Here is a 21,594-nt window from a genome sequence, read left to right as displayed (position 1 = left end):
CTCAGTCTGTAAATACAATAGAAAGGAAAATAAATGGGGATTGGAGTCTGTTATGGTGCTGGGGTAGAAGGATGTTCTTTTGCATTTCACTCTCTTTTCCCAAGCTGCCTCAGTGATGGCGAGGCACTAATGATACATGTTCTACATCCAGCAGCGATGCTGTGATAGGACAGGATGGCACGGTAACCTACTTTATAGTGTGTGAGCGATGAGAGTTTGCCATTTCTGTCAAGGGCGGATTCTGTCATCTGACCAAAACAGTGTGCAATCATGTGACTTAAAACCCTTTGCCCTGGCTGCCTGAAGAATTTATTATACACATGCTTGTACTTTGGTGTATTATCCTATCTGTGTGTTGGGAACTTCAGAAAAATGGGTCACTTGAGGGGAAACATTCCTCAGTCTTTAAACTGATAGGATCTGTAGATCTGACATAAGCAGATCCCCAGTGTCTGGTTTGCACATGTCTATCTTAAGGGAGGACACAGCAAGCTCATTATAGCTTTTAGCGATTACGCTAGTCCAATGTGTTGATAATGAGGCATATCTGTATATGTGATCCAGCTCAAGGATGCAGGTTTTTTTCCAGCATCCTGAGGGTGAAAAGGATTTAAAGCGCATTTAATGCAAGAGAAGGCCCACAGGGTATCTGATTTGCATACTGGCTTTCTACAGTGGAGTGTGATTATGATGAATTTCTTCTCTGGCCTGCTTTTCCTCTCTACTTTCAGCTTCTGTGAGATCATGCTGCCTTATGTGTGATCTGTCTCTTTGTCTCTCTGTCAACCACCTGGCTTAAAAAAACACACAGGTCAGATTCATATAAATGACAGAATCAAGTGGCTCGCACATCTAAACTCACCTTGTGTGTAAGGGATTAGGGTTATGCTACCTATTTGGCCACTGGAAGGATGTGGAATTCACATCATGCCTGTTTATATCCCCAGACATTCACCAGTGTGTCCAGGAAACAGCAGGGCCCCAGTGATAATCCTCTCAATCCTGCTTCCATCACCACCCGCATTTACACTCTATTATACCCCTAAAGCTGGTATCAGGTCTTAGTGAGACTGCTTACCAAAATAAGACCTCTCACAAAGAGCTGGATTTATATGTTACATGGTTTGTGCAATTATTATTGCAGCTGAGTCAGATTGGCTGTAGCAACATGGGAAAGAAATAAGTATCTTAGATTGGCAAAGGTCAGTGCAGTCTGATCCTTTGATAACCAGGTCTTAAACTTATGGGTGAGCAAAATGACAAATATAATCATATCAAGATTGTTGAAAGCATTTCTACGTATCATGTATAATGTAATGTAAAGGATATTTAGCTTTGCACACAAACAGCCATGAGTGTTACAGCAAACATATCTGTTATAAATCACATCAGCTGCTTCTATTTCTAGCCCCTTTAATATAACCATTTATGCACTTATTTTTTAATAATAAAAAGATGATCAACGATATTTCAGAAAAGCGTATTGTGACATACTTTACACTAATATTAATATTATATCGTCATATTGTCCAGCCCTACTTATTAGAACATACTTATACTAGAAGGAAATCTGAGAGGATGGAAGGAATAAAAAGACCTCATGACTCCCATTGCTCCGTATGTTTTGACAGCACTCAAGCCATGAGCACTGAAGTCACACATCGCAACGTAATACACTTCACCGAACTGGGATGGATGTGGTTTCCATGGCAACCACTTTCTCTCATCCCCCATTCACCAAGCTTTAAATCCACTGTGGGGGTGTGAGTAGGAAAGCTCCTCTCTCTCTCTCTCTCTCTCTCTCTCTCACACACACACACACACACACACACACACACACACACACACTCTCTCTCTTTCTGTTACATTTGTGCTTCTCAATTTTTCACGTGCACATAACTGGAGACACATTTAAACTGAACAAAATTATTATACTGAATTTCTATTATTCCATTCCATGCAAATTTGTGATATCTAACTCAAGGCAGCCTGTGGATGCTGTCATTAAAAGGGCTGATTTTTTCTCTTTAAACACTTTTACGGCTTTTTATGCATCTTTTTATAGAGGTTATTATTGTATATCTAGTAGAACTGGACTGTTGCACTTGACTAGGGCGTGCAGCTGCATAAAGCTGTTGATTTAATATTGTCACTGGCATGTTATGTCTTTCTATAACTGGCTCTGAACTGTGGTATCAACACCGAATAAAGCATTATTCCTTCTGTGTATTGCACAATGTCTAATCGTGTCTATTATAACGAAACACAGGTAAATCTTAGTAAATCGGTTTGAATAAGCATTTTTCAGTAATCATTTCATTTTTGTTGGTGTGGACCTGCTTGTGTGAAGGGTAAAGTAGTATTTCCTCGACATATCCTCTCTCTAGTGGAATGAGCAATCTCTCTAGAGGAGCGTGTAAGGAAATATCCTGAAACAGCAACATCGAATCTATTGCAGTGTCTGCTGAACTCCTGCTCTTTGGTAGTGCTTTGATTAAAAAGGGGGATTATGTTCTAGTGAATTCTGCTTTGTGCAAGATGATTTGGAGGATTACATTTTGTGCTTCCTAGGTCAGAGCATCAGATCATCTCACAAGCCATCTTTAGCCTATTTTCTGTAATATATGGGTCACTAGGACAGTTTTAAAATACAGATGCCAGGTTTATATTTTGTTTTGATTTACTATTCTGGCCTGCTTTGAAGACATTTGAATATACAATATCACATTTGCATGCCATAAACCCTTAAAGCTGTTGCTTGCTCAGAGTGTGCTTGGTACCCAGATAAAGCCCATAACAAAAGGGCTACAGATATGTGTGGCCTGTATCCTAATGCAGCATGTGATGAAGTTGCGGATTACTAAAAAACAGTCTTACAAGTGTTTGAGATACAACACTCTGTTTAACAATGTTACTCCTCCACTAACACTTCTCTTTATGGGGTGTAATCTGATTTGACTGAAAATGCTGCCAGCAGCTTTGCTGTTCTTCAGTCAAATTGAATGTGTAATTCTATCTTTGGGTGCCTGCTAGACAGTGGGAGTGTGTTTAAACTTAAATCTCTCTCTCACTCTCTCTTTCTTTCTCCCTCCATTGCAGCTGACATCATCTCTACAGTTGAGTTCAACTCAACAGGGGAGCTCTTGGCCACTGGGGATAAGGGAGGACGTGTGGTGGTTTTCCAGAGGGAGCAGGAGGTAAATGCAAGACTAAGCACGGACATCATTCTCCACTCTCCCCTGCAAACCCTGAACTGTTAACATATATTATTATATTTATATTATTTTTCTTTGTATACATTTTTAATGTACAAATGCTTGTGATCAGAGCCCCCAAAATCCGTCCACTGAGTGATTACTATTACATGAAGTAATAGTAAAGTATTAATGTAATGTAATTGACATAGTTACAGATGGTCAGTATACAACTTTATATATCTCAATGAACAAACCTGATACACACAAAAGAGGACATCAGCTTCATGTTTGCCTTAATGTACTACTTTAGCAATTTCCACCTCTATTGATTCTTTCGGCTGACAGGAAACCACTCTATTTTGCTATGTATTTAGTGCCTATGAATACATTCATATGCTGCATTACCGCTGACTGCGACAGAGCCCAGTGCTGCATTATGTCTAATTCAGTTTGTAGCTACTCAATTAGACGTCCCACATCCAGTCAGTCATGTTTACTGAGTACAATTTAGTGATAATATCAGCTTCAAAACCAGTCTGAGATGTTTGTTTGCACTTTCTCTGTCTGACATCTAGAGTAAGAACCAACCTCAAAGGAGAGGAGAGTACAACGTTTACAGCACCTTTCAGAGCCACGAGCCAGAGTTTGACTACTTAAAGAGTCTTGAGATCGAGGAGAAGATCAACAAAATAAGATGGCTGCCCCAACAGAATGCAGCGTACTTCCTTCTCTCCACCAACGGTGAGTTGAGTGAGCAGGCATCACTGAGGATTTACACTGGTTTTTCACTGCTGTGATGCTCAATGTGACAAATACTAATACAGTTTTGGCAATGGTGAAATGTAGACAAAACATATTCACAATATGAATGAACCAGAGATGGGGGACTCGAGTCATATGACTTGACTCAAGTCGGACTTAAGTCGCACAGTTGAGACTTGAGACTTGCTTGACAAATATTAAAAAAGACTCGACTTGACTTTGCCTTGACATTCATGACTTGACTTGGACTTGAGTTAAATGACTCAAAACTTGTTTTTCGTTTTTTTTTTTTATCTTTTTTGTCTATTTTGTTTTTAAATCTGTTTTTAAACGCACGCAAGAGCGTAATCTAACCACGTGACGCAGCAGGCAAGCAGAGGGAGAGCGCACACGAACTAATAAACCTTAACATTCGTGACGAAACATGGAAGTCGCTACACCCAAAATAATTAACTTCGGGGGACCGGAATTTTGTGCAAGATGAGAAGAGAAGAACAGCAGTATGTGACCACATCGCTCACAATTGAATGACAAAGTTCTATCAAATTAAATTTTTTGCAAGCGCAATGTAGTGTAAATGGTTGGTCACTCTTTATGTGGAAATGTCAGCTTTTTTGCAATAGCAGTTATAATTGGTCTTCAGTGTTAGGCTTTGTGTGAAAAGCGTATGGATCGTTTATGGGGATGCACATATATATAAAAAACATAAATATAAAAATAAAAAACTTCAGAGTTGCAAGCACAGTCATATTCTTGTCTCGCATGCACACGCAAACACACACGCACACACATTCAATTTAAAGGGATAGTTCACCCAAAAATAAAAATAGTTAATTAACTTCAAGGTTTGTGGGGTTCAATAATTTACGTTTTTTGATTGACGTGATTTCTTGTTGTTGTTATTCTGTTGTTAAAAGGGAAGGATCTAATTTAAGGATGTTTTCATGTCCCATTAAAAGGGAATGCCTGTTCAAAAAATGCCATTTGGTTGCATAGAAACCATTGTACTTTTTTATATATATATACTTTTCCATGGTCTTCTGCCATGTTTGAGGCATATTGAAACTTTTCATGCTTTTACGCCTTATTTGAGTTACATTTACATCTTGTTCTTTGTAGTTTTGATTTTTATTCATTTTTAGATTTTTTATTGTATTTACAACTCACCTGTATGTGGACACCTTTTAAAAATAAATACATATAATCATTTTTGTTGCAAATAAAACTCATAGTCCATAAATACTGTAGATTTAACTTTGTTTAATATATACATTTAGTTAAATTATCAAACATCTGTATGACTTGCCAGTGACTTGCTTGACTCAAGCTACGACTTGACTTGACTTGCTTGACATAAAGCAGTGACTTGACTTGACTTGACTTGACTCTCACAAAAAATGACTCGGACTTGCTTGAGACTTGAAGGATAAGACTTGAGACTTACTTGTGACTTGCACATGTGTGACTTACTCCCACCTCTGGAATGAACCCTTACCATAAACTATCATATGCATTTCCACTGTAGAATGTGAGGCTACATTTTTAGGGAGCATGAAAAAAAGACTGTACCGTTTAGAAGGAGGTCTCTTACTGAAAATTCAAAATTTGTGTCCTTTCTCTGCATAAGCAATTTTACATAATCTCTTTTTTTTAAAAACTCTTTTTTTAAAAACTGTAACAGAGAAGTGCATTTAAAAATGTATGTGAATCCTGTGTATCTCTATCTGCATAACAGTAGTTAATCTCACTGTATCACCATGTTGAATCCGTTCTCTGTTCGTTGTATAGTGCACTATTTGGGGTGCAGCCATTTTGTAGTGTTGTTCGAATTCCCAGTGGACATATTATATTCCCTGGAAAGCTGGATAGTGCACTGTTTTGTTATTCATCATGCCATTTATGTCCACCTATGTCCACTACTTAGTACTTAGTTACACATTGAATAGTGTTTCACTAAATACAAAAGGTATTTGTATGATGTAGCTTTTCAATTTCACTGGAACTAATAGGCTCACACAGTGAAGTCTATGAAGACATGGTTTGTCAAGTGAAAGAACTTGAGTGGCCTGCACAGAGCCCTGACCTCAACTCCACTGAACTCATTCAGGATGATCTGGAACGTAGACTGCACCCCAGGCCTTCTCACCCAACATTGATCTCACAAATGCTGAATTGTGAATGAATAGGGAAATCTCCACAGCCATCAGGAATGGGGTGTTCAGCAAGCACATATGGTAGTGTTGGTCAGGTGTCCACATACCTTTGGCTATATGTATACTGAATAACTGAAAAGGATTGTACCGATTACTAACAGCAGTTACTAGTTAGGAGAGGACATAAAAGTGTTAGGTGCACACATTAACCATAACTAATGCAGAGTGTATTAACACTATGTTGACTTTGAAAATAAAGAAGAAGGTGTATAAGCAGAATATACAGATACATATTACATTAGTTTGTCATGCATTATAAAACAATGGTAGGTTTAGTCTTCCTTTCGGTCATACTGAAGAAGTGAAGGGTTTGTTTAAATTATTTCAGACAATATAACTTACATGGCGCATGAGCTGGAGAGCTGCCACTATTGTGCCAGATTGTGAGCAGTCTCTTGTTGCTTATTCTCTTCTCTCTCTCTCTCTCTCTCTTTCTCTGTATGTCGCTGTGTCTCTCTGCCAGATAAAACTGTGAAGCTGTGGAAAATCAGTGAAAGAGATAAAAGACCAGAGGGCTACAACCTGAAGGATGAGGATGGGAGGATCCGAGACCCTTCCACCATAACATCACTACGGGTCAGCATGATGCAATGTTATACAGCTAATACACTTACTACGCTATACAATTAATGCACTGTGTTTAGCATTAATTATGCAACAGACACTGAGGCAGGTGTATGTAGAGATGGTAAATCTACTTTATATTCTGAAAGTATTCACTGATGACTTGAAGTTTTCTGGGCATCTCAGCTAAGAAATGTGAAATGTGAGATTTTTAAATTCTCACATAACAGAAATGGGTCTAGCTCTTTCACTGTACAGAGTCTTGCTGCAGCACTGCAAAAAAATATACAGCAGCATCAGTGCTTTGTCTAATTTGGTGACTATGTCTTCCTTTGTCAGAAACTGAATAGCTGACGAAACTCTTTTTTATCTTATTCACAGTACTGATGACTGTGGCTTGAGCTTGACAGAATGCTTTGTACAAACCTTTTCTGCACGAAACTGACGCTACGGCAGGTCATAGCAGTTCGCCAGAAGCTTTATGGTGCATTCTGTTGTTACGTGTAGCAGTCACTCATTTCAATTCCCATGTGTAAATCACATTTTCTGTGCTCAAAGCCAGCACTGATAAATGATCTGCTATCATCAATAGACACTGTCTTTCTCCTAATCAAAGCCAGCTGGCGAGAGTGATGATTGTGTGCAATGAAGGAGACATGATCATCTCTCTCTCTCTCTCTCTCTCTCTCTCTCTCTCACTCACCATTGTGCACTTTTACCCCTCCTTCCAAATTGAATTCAGTTACAAAGGAGGGCATGACTCAGAATGTCCATTAATGTTTACTGCAGTGTCTCTGTTTGTGGCTCCATGGCCTAATGGATTAAAGCACACTGCTCTTGCGCCATTGTCTGGAAGATTAGCCTGACACGCGGCCGATGGCACGGAAAGGGTGGCAATCCGATTTGAAGCATAAAATGTATGTGCGCTAAAGGTGGAGAGAGGGATTTATCATCACACACAAGCAGAGGACTGAAGATTGCTAGTGTAGTCTATGAGGCAGGTTGTAATTTTTTTTCCAGCCCTTGTTGCCAACACCATATTCCTGCACTCCTTCATGTTTGTGGTTTTTCTCCTCAAGTGAACAGACTTAATGGTAGATACCAAGAGTGATGAATTAAAACATTAAATAACATTAATCCAACAGATAAGGTAAAATCAACAATAAAAATGATCTCCATGTTAGGAGTGTAACACGATGCAACTATCTTTATTTGTATTTGTATCTGGTCAGTGCTCCATCACTCAAGCTCAATCTAGAGCTTGAGACTTTTTAAATCTCAACTCATCCAGTTATTTTTGTTTGTTTTGTTTCTAGCTAGTGTAGGTACCATTTCCACAAAATAGCATAGTTTAAACCAGCTTAGTTTAAATCAAAAGTAGCATAATTTAAACCAACTCAATCCTGACCAGTCAGCTACTCAGGACTGCCACGTTTTAAAATTAACGATCAGGATCTTTGTTTGGTGTGTGAGCTTCATTTCTGTGATCCCACTGTAAACGGGTCTTGCTCACATGATGTTTTTTAGCATCCTGCAGGATCCCAGTCTCTATAGACACCTCTAGTCTCTGTGACTTGCCCTGAGATCCTTTCTGGCAAGCTTTGTTAAAAAAAAAGAAAAAAATGCTTGAATGAACAAATAGTGCATTTCTCATTCTAATTGTGTATTTGTATTTGTTGAAAAGATTTTTCTTTCACTCTGAAAAATATATTCATATTTAATTAAATCTCTACTCCAAATCATTTCAATGTCTAAAAACAATAAATTGTAGACAAGCATAATAATCAAGAATATCTGTGAAAACTAAAACACCAAATCTAATTTCTTCTTTATTAAGTCCTAAGGGTGTGAAAATCTTAAACCAGAAGACACAAAGAAATGCTGATTGAAACAATTATGTAACCAACCATTTACCAACTACTATTTTGGCTAAGACATGTGTTAGTAAACAAAATATGCAAATGTTTTATACTAAATATTTTTCTGATTAAAAACTAATGGACATTGATCACAGATCTCTGATCTGGCACTATGTCTCTAAAAAGCTGCCTTATATTCTGTTCATTGACCTTTGATTGGAAACTAATAGTAGAATGGTAAATTTGTCTTGTGTTATCGTTCGTTAAATACTCACTAGAGCAGAGCTATGAGCATTCCTTTAAACAGGAAATAAAAAACACGTTCATCAACACGCATGACAACAACCAGGCTCGTTTTGTCTTACTATCGTCATGAGAACGAACGTCGTTATTCATGTTAGATGTGAATAAAATGTCGTTAAGTGGCATCTTAAACTAAAACAGCCTAATTCATATTCATATCTAAAAACTCACTCAGACAGTTTAAGAGCCTGAAGATAATGATTAGTATAGCCGAGGTTGCTCTAGGGCCTGATTTTAAACACCTCTCATGCTGTGTGGAGAAGCTTTATTGCTATGTGCTGTAGAAGAAGGAAATCACACAAGGAGAGGCTTCCTGCTGCTACAAAACGTGCCATTTTGGACCAAGGCGTGCACCACATCTGCATGGTGCAATTAGGACCTGCAGGAGAGGTTTTAGTGCAGCACAGAATAGACACAGCACAGTGGGACGTGAAATACAATGGCACACATCCAGAATAGCCATTACAGTTGTCTTTAGCACCGATCAGTGGCGAAGAGCTGCCAAGAAAACAACAAATGATTTTAATGTTTAACCTGAATGTCTAATATGAAACAGAAATATCTGTGAAGAATAAAAAAAATGGTTTGTTTACACAGTCATTGTGTTCTCAATAATTCCACATCCCTCTTTTCAGGATTGTGATGATACTGAGTACTAATTTTCTGTTGATGCTTGTTTGTATTTTTTTTATTAAATTATTGAGAAGTTAGTAGTTGTCTATTGCTGAAACATCAGACATCTCTGCTAGCTTCTAAAACAAAAGACCAAAAGCTTCTTTTCTTATTCACCAAGTTGTGGAGACAGCAAATGTTGGACTTAGTTACAAAATGCAATGCAGCTACGTGACTATAGAGAGTCGGTTAGTTGGACATCTGTGTGATGATTAGCTTGAATTCGGTAGCTATGGAGTATACAAATGAAGAGTAGAGACCAGTCACTTTAGTTAGAGATGAATTCCCACTGGCACCAGTATCAACTGGCAGTTAGACAGCATCATGAGTAATAAGAAATCTGTTAACCAAAATAGATTACTGAAAATAGACAATGTTTTCGATGAAAGAAAATATGGAGATCATACATTGATCATAAATAGTGTTATTTTAAACCTTTCAGGGTTGGTTTTGTCCTTTAACAGTGTGAATGTGTTCTTATTCTGATTCTTTCCTTGTTATTGCAGGTACCCGTGTTGAGGCCAATGGACCTCATGGTGGAGGCGACGCCGAGAAGGGTTTTCTCCAATGGCCACACGTACCACATCAACTCCATCTCGGTTAACAGTGACTATGAGACATACATGTCCACGGATGACCTTAGGATCAACCTGTGGCACCTGGAAATCACCAACAGAAGTTTCAGTATCCTTTATTACTTCACTGCTTTACAGTTCTTTGTGTGAGAGAGATGCAGCTTGTCTCCTGTGAAAGTAGACAAATCTAATCACTGGACAATACAAATGTAAATTAAAAACATTTCTCATCACATTAGAGAAATCTCATTTTATCAGTTGTATATAGTTCCATTTTCATCTACTATTTTTGTTGCTGATGTTGTAGTTGTTGATGATTCAGAAATATGTTTCAGTGCTTTGGCTCTGATTGGCCACAATAGAGATAGATGACATCATTCTTTGAGAGTGTAAAAATAGCAGGACTATATATAAGCTCTTCTAGAATCAACACAATGAGTCAGAGTGTCTATTGATTGATAAAAGGTACTCAGCCTGGATGGTTGTGTCATGATACAGTCTGTCTGGAACCTGCACAAGTTTTAGACCTTAATATATACCACAGGGGATTTCTATATTAGTCACAGCTAAGCTTCCACAGGCTAAGCAATCCATGCTAACATTCTAAAAACAATAGAAATAGTAACTTTACTGTTTTTCTGTAAATATTTGTATTCTTTTTTGCCATGTTTATTCTAAAGCATTTCCTAAGCAGTGTTTTTAGACATTGTCGACATTAAGCCAGCTAATATGGAGGAGCTGACAGAGGTGATCACAGCGGCAGAGTTTCACCCACACCACTGCAACACTTTTGTGTACAGCAGCAGTAAAGGCTCCATCCGTCTGTGCGACATGAGGGCTGCTGCGCTCTGCGATAACCACTCCAAGTGTGAGTACTCATGCAATTCCTTTATGATTTAATAAAAAAAGTTCACCTCAGTTCCAGTTAGAAAGCTAGTTATGTGCCTCGGTGGTGGCAGTGGAGTTGCCTCTCTCATAGTCTCCAGATACACCAGGACCCTGACCAGGATAAAATAGATATTAAAGATGAATTAATTGTGGCTTAATGACATAGCTGATCATTTCTATTCCGTTAAATGAAGATGCAGCAAGCTACAATGTAGAGACAGTTCACATGCTAGAATCCTCTGTCATCTTTCATATTTATTTATGCCATCTCTCTGTGTCTTAAAGAGAATTTTTTCCAGTTATTCTAAATTCAGATTATTGTCTCTGTGAAGTTTCTCACATTCTCCTTGCGTCTCTGTAGGCTTTCCTCCCACCTCTCAAAAACATTGTAAGGAGAGCTGGTGACTAGTGAAATTTCCCCCTGCTGGACTGTTGTATCATTCACCTTGTAGTCTCTGGATGAAACAGTAAAATGATGGATAAATGACAGATAAAACAGAAAAAAGAGTAAAGATTTTGGATGCATATCAGACCTTTCAAAACAAGCAGTCAAGCTCTTTAGCATCTTTTCAGACATCTTCCATTTTTCTTGTTTTTTTTGTCTGCTCCTGTGGATCTGCTCAAGTAATACTCAAGCATCACAAATGGCCACGGGATATATAGCGCTGCAATCTTGAAACTGTATTAAAATGAAGTAGTTATACAGTAAATACAGTCTATCTATCTGTCCACTTCATGTACCACATATATTATATGGATATATTATTTAGAAAACCTGGAGTCTATCCCTGGAGGATGGTTCACAATGCAGGGGACACTTTGGACAGGATGCCAAGTCATTACAGGACACAGTCACACTCATACGCACACACTACAGAAAATGTAATGATTCTAATCAGCCTACAGCACATGTCTTTAGACTATAGGGAGGAAAACTGGAGGAAACTCACAAACCACGTGGAGCACATGGGGAAAACTTCACACACAGAGGACAGAAGCAGGAACCCACAGTCCTGGAGGTCAAACCTCCCATTTTTGGGAAAAACTCAAACATAGCAATAAGAATATCATAGGAGCAAGCCAAAAAATAAAAAAAAAGGAATTCCTGTGAAATTCTTATACAATTACATAGGAAGTCAAATATCCAGACACATTTATACCTGTTTAATTTAGGTCAGAATAAAATTAAGTACTGGTTAATGTTCAGTGTAAGGTGTACTAAATTCGTTTGAATAGACACTTTACAACATGCAGGCTCTATCCATGTATTCGCCATTGAATCAGACATTACAAATGCATAGAGCAAGCCAGCTCCTTCCACTCTGTCCTTTCCCCAAGAGACCAAACAGCACGTCAGCCGTGACAGGGATTATCCCACCTCCCACCTTCACCAGGGGACAAAGAAGGTGAAGCTTATGCTAATATTTAATATAATTATGTTTGTTAAGGCTTTACCTCCTTAATTTCATTTTTAAATGATTTGATGGATGCTGAAAATTTAATATATGTTACTGACTTGATAACTGGACCCAGATAAATTTCCTTTAGATCTCCTCTGGGTTTTGGATCTCCTCAGAGTCTGCTGTGAGATTATGGGCAGGGGTGTGCATTTTCAAACCAGATTGAATACATTGACATTTAAGCGGCGGTTTGAAAAAAATAAATCAATGCACCAAGGCGGTACGCTGCATGTCTAGATATCTCAGAGGGTAAAAAATCCAGTCATTTGTTGAGCTTTATGGTTATGGTAGGTGCTCCATACACACAGACATCCTGTTGAATACACTGTTTGTGTTGTGTAAGCTGGGGAAGGATTGGCCCTGTGGGGAGGCTGTAAGAACTGTTTCTGAAACCTCCTCTAGCATCTGAAGAGGTGGACATGCATCATACACACAGCTGTTGTTTTCACCTGCATTGTGCAGACATGTCTGGGGAAACTGGACATGACTGAAATCTTCTGGAAGCATAGTGTGTATTTTATTTGAGAGTCAATTTCAGGGTTTGCACAACTCTGTGTGCATTTGTATTGTGTGTGTATTATTCCTTCCTCCTCTTCCTCCTCCTCCTCCTGCATTCCTCCTACATTAATAAATCTTAGCCCTGTCCTAAGGAATATTCTGAAAAATCAATGTGTTCTGTGCCACGGAGACCCCCTGCAGCTTTTTTCCACGTGCAGCAGAGCTCCCCAGAGATCTCATTACGCTCTAGTGAACGATATGCAGCTTAACTTGCACATCGATGGATTTGTGGAATGACAGGTGACATGATGTCTGTCTGGGACACACACACACCCACACACTCAATCCAGACAAGCCCAAGTGGCCAGTGCTTTGTGCAACTACACAGAGCTACTTCACTCCCTCACTCCCTCTGCTCATGGCTTTTATGTGTCAGTTAGATATGCTGCTGAGACAGCATAAGCCAATACATAAAGCATGGCGGGAGTAAATGACACTTGATCATTTATCTTGTTGAACTGGTGACAAATTTGGTTTGTGGTGGGATGGAAACTTATTATTCAATTCTTAGAGTTGAGAATTCTGAGAGATTGTGCCACTTGGAATCAACAATTTTCTCCTCTTTCTCTACTTTCTCACACAGTCTTTGAAGAGCCTGAGGACCCAAGTAACCGGTCCTTTTTTTCTGAAATCATCTCATCCATCTCCGACGTCAAGTTCAGCCACAGCGGACGCTACCTAATGACCCGGGATTATCTGACGGTTAAGGTGTGGGACCTGAACATGGAAAGCAAACCCCTGGAGACCTATCAGGTGAAGCTTGCCTTTTGCTTTTCTCCTCCTTAAAATCTTAAAGAGTTTTTCAAGGAGAATTCTAAGATGTGTGCACTATAGCGTTGTGAAAAAGAATAGGAAAATAGGACGTTCTTCATATTTAAAATAGGTTTGTTGCTTTGTGTGTTTTGATTTTACGGGTTTTGCACATCCTAATAATATTGGTTCAGCTGTCCATACATGTAAGCAAATAAAACAGATCGATATTACAGTTAATGACATGATGCATACAAGGATATAATGGAAAAGCAAAACCTCTGCGAACAAAAGTGACAATTCTGATTTCGGTATTAACCAATTCAGCAGTTATGTTAAAAATACAGGATTCCCAAAATACTGAGTGAGAGAGAGAGTAGCTCTTCTGATGAAATGCACTCTGTTTTTGTTTGTGTGTGCTCCTGTAGGTACATGACTACCTGAGGAGTAAACTCTGTTCCCTGTATGAGAACGACTGCATCTTTGACAAGTTCGAGTGTGTTTGGAACGGATCAGACAGGTAAGAACTATTCACGATTATTAACATGAACATAAGAGACATTATGCCTCTAATTCCCACTACACATATATTCCCCAGCAGTAATTACTATAAGTGAACTAACTTAATATGTTTAAAATGTTAAAAAAAAAATGATTATTTTACGTTACGAATCCAGTGTTTCATCTACGTTAATATCTTACCTGCTATGTTAATGGTAAATTTTTTTCAGGGTTTAGTTGATTGATAGTCTTGCATATTAGACAGACAGGTAATTCCTGTTACTGGACAGCTTGAAGTGCAGACCAGAACCTTTTCATTATTTGATATGTTACATAAACTCTTGAATTTCCTCAGGGATCAATTAAGTATCCATCCATCCACCCACCCACCCATCATATGCTTTAAGTATGAATTCACCTTGAAATATTCCACTTCCAAATCCTGACAGATGACACACAAGCAGTGCATCATTATATATCATTTTATTAACATCCACATAGGACAAAAAATATTTTATGTCAAAAAATACGTTTTACACAATAATTGTGCTGCGATGATGTCCTTAAAAGGTCAATGGTGAGTCACCATCGCAATTACATAGTTAACTGAATCTGACATTGAATGAAGGTGTCCGTTATTTACTTTAATTCCATTCTGGAGGATTGGTTCACAGTAGATCAGACCTTAAATAATCAAACTATAAATTTGTTTTTACTTCACCTATAATGCATCAGTGTATAACACTTTATTTTATATCCTCAAACCTCCTCCTTAAGAATGTATTCCTGCTACTCCACTGATATCCCTGTTCTGGACTGTTGTGTGAATATAAATAGCACTTTAATGCACAGGTTATTACAGTGAATGTAATCGTGTGAATGCACCTCATTGTTTATATTTTTATATCCATTGTGCCACATTTAGGCACATTTCTGTTTAATGGCTTTCAACAGATGTCCCTTGCTCGAGTGATTGTGTTTATTTTATTTATGCACTTATTTTAATTGAGGCCGTCTGGGAAAGCTGACAAACAGCCAGATGTAAAAATGGGAACTGGGAAAGAGTTCTTTTTTATTGCCCACTATCATAATTCACACTTTAAAAGAATGAAACCTAAATATATTAAACAACAGTATGAGGGAGAATTGTTTTATCTTACGTTCTACCATTACTTTTACTGTTTTGCTCCAAATATCATGTTGTGTAAGGAGCTAATTTAACAAACATAGTGCTTTAAAAAAAGTCAGTCTGCCTAATGCTACAGTCACACATACAGCGACTTGCAGCAACATAGTGACCAGTGATCATTAATTTTCAATGAGCGCTGTCAACTTTTGCCAAAATGTGCGACATTGGATGTCTGCCGACTAGATGAAGGCAAATATGGAGCGACTTGGTGCAGTGGCTACCGGTGTGAATAAAGAGAGTCGAGGGCATGCGATCTGTGGCAAAGAGTACTATTGTATTCACCTCCAGTTTTCTGTGCACAAACAAGGCAATTTTTTTATTTTATCTTCTTTAACTCCACAATGGGATACAGTTAAACAATGCGTGCACCATATAACTAATGCCCAAAAGACTCAGTATTTCAGATAACAGATAAATTCTGTGTTGTAAAGATAGTTTGGTCATGATGTGATCCATGATATTCATGGATATTTATTGCTTCACAATTTACTGAGTTTTGAACAAAATTTAAATACTGAAAAATTATGACCAAAAAGATTCAGACATTTAATATTACAGTTTCATATCTTAAAAATAAATGAATAAATAAATGAATAAATAAATGATTAAATAACTGAATAAATTCATTCATTCATTCATTTTTGTGATTTGTGATTGAATAAATAAGGCGGATGATCTGGGAACAAGATTTATTAAAACATAATGAGCTCCATAACAAACACTCATCTGTGCAACCTAAAGAATAACATAAACATCATTAGTGTGAACTTACAGAGAACTACATATGTTCTCTAAACAAAAAGACAAACTCCGATGGAAAAAATACTAGGATGAAGGAGAAAAACAGATGTTGTCTTAAGATGATGATACTTAATTTGACACTTTAGCACACATTGTACAGTATTTTACAACCTGTGTTTGTTTTTTTTATGATGTACAGCATGATCATGACCGGCTCCTACAACAACTTCTTCCGAATGTTTGACCGCAATACGAAACGGGATGTGACCCTGGAGGCGTCGCGAGAGAACAGCAAGCCGCGGGCCGTCCTGAAGCCACGCAAAGTGTGTGTGGGTGGGAAGCGACGCAAGGACGAGATCAGTGTCGACAGCCTGGACTTCAGCAAGAAAATCCTTCATACCACCTGGCACCCCTCCGAGAACATCATCGCTGTAGCCGCCACTAACAATCTCTATATCTTCCAGGATAAGGTCAACTAATACAGGCACAGCCTGGGTGGCCCTTCACACACACAAACACATACACAAACACACACACATACACATACACATACACGCATGGACACATACACACACCAACAGGCAGACTGGAGTGCCTAATCGCTGCATGGGGCCAGTGTTTGGCTACAGGAGCCATGATGCTGGTGGGCTGTAGACTTTTTATGTTGAAGATGGAGCAGGAAACGGAGAGCATGAGCAGACCGGCATTAAGGACGCAGGCATGTTGCGCACTGGAGAGTGGGAAAAATATGTGCTATGCTATTTTACATATTTTCATCACCACAACCACATTTTCTCTCTTTCTCTCTTTAACACCCTTTATTTATTCTATTTATTTACTTCTCCATTTGAAGGAAATGTCCAATGTTTTGCAATTGAAACAGGGCTGCATTACATGCACTGTTTCATTAGTATTATTATTATTAGGTTTAACAGATCTGACTCTAAGGACGGTATCAGTAAGTTTTGTTTGGTCTGTTTTTCATTGACTCTCGCATCAGTGCTCAGGATTGTGACACCAAAGGGCACTCTATAATGAAGCTGACGAAGGTCTAGACAGGAAGGACGCAGCTCCATTCCCTAAAGCCCTTCATCTACAACACAGCTGTCGATGAAACTGAAGTGGACTTTGGATGTGGTCATGCACACTGATGCTAAGACCAGATACAATCTCTGGACATAATTCTAATTCTTTGCTACTTGATTCTTTGAGAACATGGAGGTTAAGTGGTCTGAAGTCGTTGCCGTTTTATTCGTCTTTTTATGTTACCATTTCATTTAATAAGCTGTGGTGCCTTCTTTTCGTATGTGGACTTGAGTGCAGTTGGGAAGGGGGTTGATGGGATGCGTGTTTTTGGATGGTGTGATATGTTGGTTTGTGGAATGTGACTGTTTTTTGTTTTTATAAAATGTGGACTGAATAGCTTTGTGTAAGGAAAAACGAATGAAAATGATGTACTCAAGTACGCAAAATGTAAGTACTTGAATTTTGCAAAACAGGTCATGATGTCAGCTCTGTAGACTTATGATTTAGGAAGTGTACGTCCCTGGATTTAACTCATTCAGTGCAGTGTTAGGTGGAAGCTGTTATTGCACTCGTGACAAATCACTCTAATTATCTAAGAGAATGTCTGCTCAACAGGGTGCAAACAACAGCATGAAATACTTTTGCCTCTTATTCAAACAGCTCACATGTTCCACTATTGTGCATTTCTCTCAGACGGCTAATGCACCATCCTACTTTTAAGTATGTTTCATGATGTGGAAGGAAATGGCAGGTCGGCGAAAAATGTAGCCTAACTAGACATGAAGAATATATGATATCAGGGAATTTTAGGTACAAGTCCTTTAAAAACAAATAAAAGTAACATCTAACCAATTTCAGTTGTGAACTTGTTAATGAAACAAAGTTTTATAGCTCAGAATGTATTTAAATGCAATTGAATGACATGCAGTCTTTATGCTTAATGGAATTTGTTGGAATAAAAAATGAAAACGTGCGAGTTGAAATAGATTGATTTTGACTTACTTTGTACAGTGAGATTTGTCTTGAAGTAGATGTGTGTGTGTGTGTGTGTGTGTGTGTGTGTGTGTGTGTGTGTGTGTGTGTGTGTTTATTAACCCTTTTATTGGTGCACTTGCATTCTATTCCACTGACTTATCAGACATTTTTAATCAGTATAAAAAAATAAATGTTATTATTATTATTATTATTATTATTATTATTATTATTATTATTTATAAGTCTGATATAAAATGTCAGGACACTGTTGGCTTTCAGTGTGAGACATTTTTACCTCTTTTGGAACCTTGCACAGAATTTTAGAGATTGAAGATATCACCGTCAAATTTTAGAGGTTTATGAATAAGCACAGTAATGGGTTTAATAACATAAATTACTTTAAAGATCTATACAAACAAACAAAATATGAATATATTGCCCCAGTTAGATAGATAAAGACCTATAAGCACTTAAAAAGCACAAAATATTTCATTTCCATTAAGCAACACTGTAGAGTGTAACATGACAGAGAAATCCAATGCTGAACATGGTCACAACAGGCACAAATTCCATTTTGCCCTCTGTTTTAAATGTCAATTAAACTGCGCCATCACATAACCTTTAAATGGATCACGTGCGCCCCCGTGTGGCGATTTGGAGGAAAATCTATTTGGATTCATTCATTCATTCATCTTCTACCGCTTATCCGAACTACCTCGGGTCACGGGGAGCCTGTGCCTATCTCAGGCGTCATTGGGCATCAAGGTAGGATACAACCTGGACGAAGTGCCAACCCATCGCAGGGCACACACACTCTCATTCACTCACGCAATCACACACTACGGACAATTTTCCAGAGATGCCAATCAACCTACCATGCATGTCTTTGGACCGGGGGAGGAAACCGGAGTACCCGGAGGAAACCCCCGAGGCACGGGGAGAACATGCAAACTCCACACACACAAGGTGGAGGTGGGAATCGAACCCCGACCCTGGAGGTGTGAGGCGAACGTGCTAACCACTAAGCCACCGTGCCCCCCTTATTTGGATTCATGTGGTAACTAAAGATACATATTGTGAGCTGCTACACTCGCAGACCTAAAATAGTATTAAATATACAATTCCTTTTCGCTGTACCATCAACTCTGCATAAAACACTTTCATAGGGTGACCTTTAAAAGCGTTACACTAATAGGTGTCTAAATATTCAATTCAATTCAATTTAAGTTCATTTGTATAGAGCTTTTTACAATTGGCATTGTCTCAAAGCAGCTTTACAGAACATAAACATAGAACAAAAGGTTAATATAAAGAATGACTGAGGTGACTGTGGTGAGGAGGAAAAACTCCCTTATATGGTGAAGGAAGAAACCTTGAGAGGAACCAGACTCAAAGGGGAACCTCATCCTCATATGGGTAACACAGGAGGGTGTGATTATAAATATACAGTCTGACAAATGTTGTACTGATGCAAAAGATCACATCTCCTCTTTAGTATCGCAGAGTCCAACTGGAGCTGGTAGATCTCTAGATCCTCTCAGGATCCTCACAGAGTCGGCCTCATCTCAGTGGACGTCCAAAAAATTTATCGCACGGAAGACGATCGCAGCTGGTACAATTTCTGGATGCCTCGGGATGGGTAGAAAGAGAGAAGCAGTGGAGAGGGATTAATGTATGTAGCTGCTGTTCATAATATTTGCAAGTCTGATGTAATAGTGCACAACATTATGGGATGTTATTTTCTATGAGTTTGCTCAGGTTCTCAGCCCTACTGTAGCAGCTTTTAGAGCCTGTCTATAGCTGAACATACTGTACTTGTACGCAATTCTAAAAACCTCTAATTTAGTTTTTCTCCACCTTCACTCGAGGTTACGGGTTTCTCTTTTGAGGTTGTGAGTATGACCATTATACCATGGTGCAGGTGTTTTGTCTCTAACCTTCTTTAATCGGATTGGGGCAACAGTGTCTAATGTGCTAGTGAAGATAGCGCCTATGCTGTGTCATTACATCTAGATTGTTTATGTTTAAGGGTACAGTAAGAAGTTGAGACAGATCAGGCTTATTTGTGAATCTATCTTTAGCGGTCGGAATAATAGTTCTACCGAGTCGATAAAGTGGTGAGACACAGTTAGTCTGTTCTACAGGTAGTGTGTACATTATGAGGTAATGGTCTGTGATGTCATCACTTTGAGGTATGATATCTATAATCAGATGAGTTGCTCTAGTGATGTTTTGTTTAAGCCCAAATGAGTTTAGTAAGTCCATAAATGTGAGTCCCAAAACATGACTTGTATTGTCAACGTGAATGTTAAAGTCTCCTACAATTAATGCTTTATCAAAATTAACCAATATGGCTAAAAGAAAATCTGCAAATTCTATAAGAAAATCAGTGTAGGGCCCTGGGGGTCTGTAGACGGTTGCTAGAGCAAGAGACATCAGGGATTTTTTCGTGTGCATGTGCAAGAGTGCAACATTAAGAGCAAGCACTTCAAAAGAATGAATGAAATCTATACCGTGTTCTCTGAGTAACAGTAAGGAAATCACTAAAGATTGTGGCAACACCACCTCCATGACCAGTCTGACGAGACTCATGCTTATAGATATATCCTGACGGGGTAGACTCATATAAGACTGATATAATCATTTGGTTTAATCCAAGTTTCAGTAAGGCTATTTTGTGAGATGATTTCATTTACAATAAGTGCTTTGGGTGCAAGTGATCTAATGTTCAGAAGCCCAAACTTTAGGAACTGTTTTTGTTTGTTTCTTTGGCATTTTTTCTGGTCTAATTACGGTAAGATGATTTAGAGAACTTCTCATGCATTTACTTTTTGATCTCACTACTCAGGGAACAGACACAGTTTCTATAGGATGAGCATCATCACATTGTATCAATGTGATGATGAGATGAAAGATGGCTATTGACATTTAGATTTAAATCGCAGTATAGGTATGTAGTACATATACTATAAATATGTGCCTTAAATATTAGGTACACTGTATTCATGTTTCCAGAAGAAATATTTAAATTGAGTGAACAAAAGTTAAGAGACAAGGATCGAATAAACATGATCAAGCAGAACTTTGTACTGATTCAGTTCACTACTAGGACAGATGCACCCAAACCATACCAACAACACCTCTAAAACTAAGAATACCCCAAATATTGCTCACAAATTTTTTTTCTTAAATATGCCTGTTGACAGTGAACTCTCCAAACACAGAGGAAATTAATGTTTTTTTTTAGCAAAATGTGTTTTTTGTTTTGTTTTTTTTTGGACAAATTGAGAGCCAAAGTTTGGAGAGAGGATTCCATGGGTGTTTAAACAAAAGGTTTAAAAAAAGTTACATTTTGAAAGTA

At 38.3% G+C, this 21,594-nt stretch overlaps 1 protein-coding gene across 3 annotated transcripts in view; it reads left to right on the top strand.

Annotated features, from left to right (window-relative positions):
• The window catches only part of LOC132855683 (serine/threonine-protein phosphatase 2A 55 kDa regulatory subunit B beta isoform-like), a 51,537-nt gene extending 33,296 nt beyond the window's left edge, over window positions 1-18,241 (top strand). For all 3 annotated transcript variants that reach the window (XM_060884843.1, XM_060884842.1, XM_060884844.1), the window contains 8 exons: window positions 3,100-3,197; window positions 3,773-3,938; window positions 6,636-6,748; window positions 10,077-10,254; window positions 10,849-11,013; window positions 13,635-13,804; window positions 14,230-14,321; window positions 16,432-18,241. In XM_060884843.1, the coding sequence (XP_060740826.1) occupies window positions 3,100-3,197; window positions 3,773-3,938; window positions 6,636-6,748; window positions 10,077-10,254; window positions 10,849-11,013; window positions 13,635-13,804; window positions 14,230-14,321; window positions 16,432-16,711 (1,262 nt within the window). In that variant the 3' untranslated portion in view covers window positions 16,712-18,241. The remainder of the gene's footprint in view (window positions 1-3,099; window positions 3,198-3,772; window positions 3,939-6,635; window positions 6,749-10,076; window positions 10,255-10,848; window positions 11,014-13,634; window positions 13,805-14,229; window positions 14,322-16,431) is intronic.
• Window positions 18,242-21,594: the final 3,353 nt, after the last annotated feature.

This window comes from Tachysurus vachellii, chromosome 13, assembly GCF_030014155.1.
Source record: "Tachysurus vachellii isolate PV-2020 chromosome 13, HZAU_Pvac_v1, whole genome shotgun sequence".
NCBI classification, from domain to species: Eukaryota; Metazoa; Chordata; class Actinopteri; order Siluriformes; family Bagridae; genus Tachysurus; species Tachysurus vachellii.
This window is presented reverse-complemented; position numbering and strand designations above follow the sequence as displayed.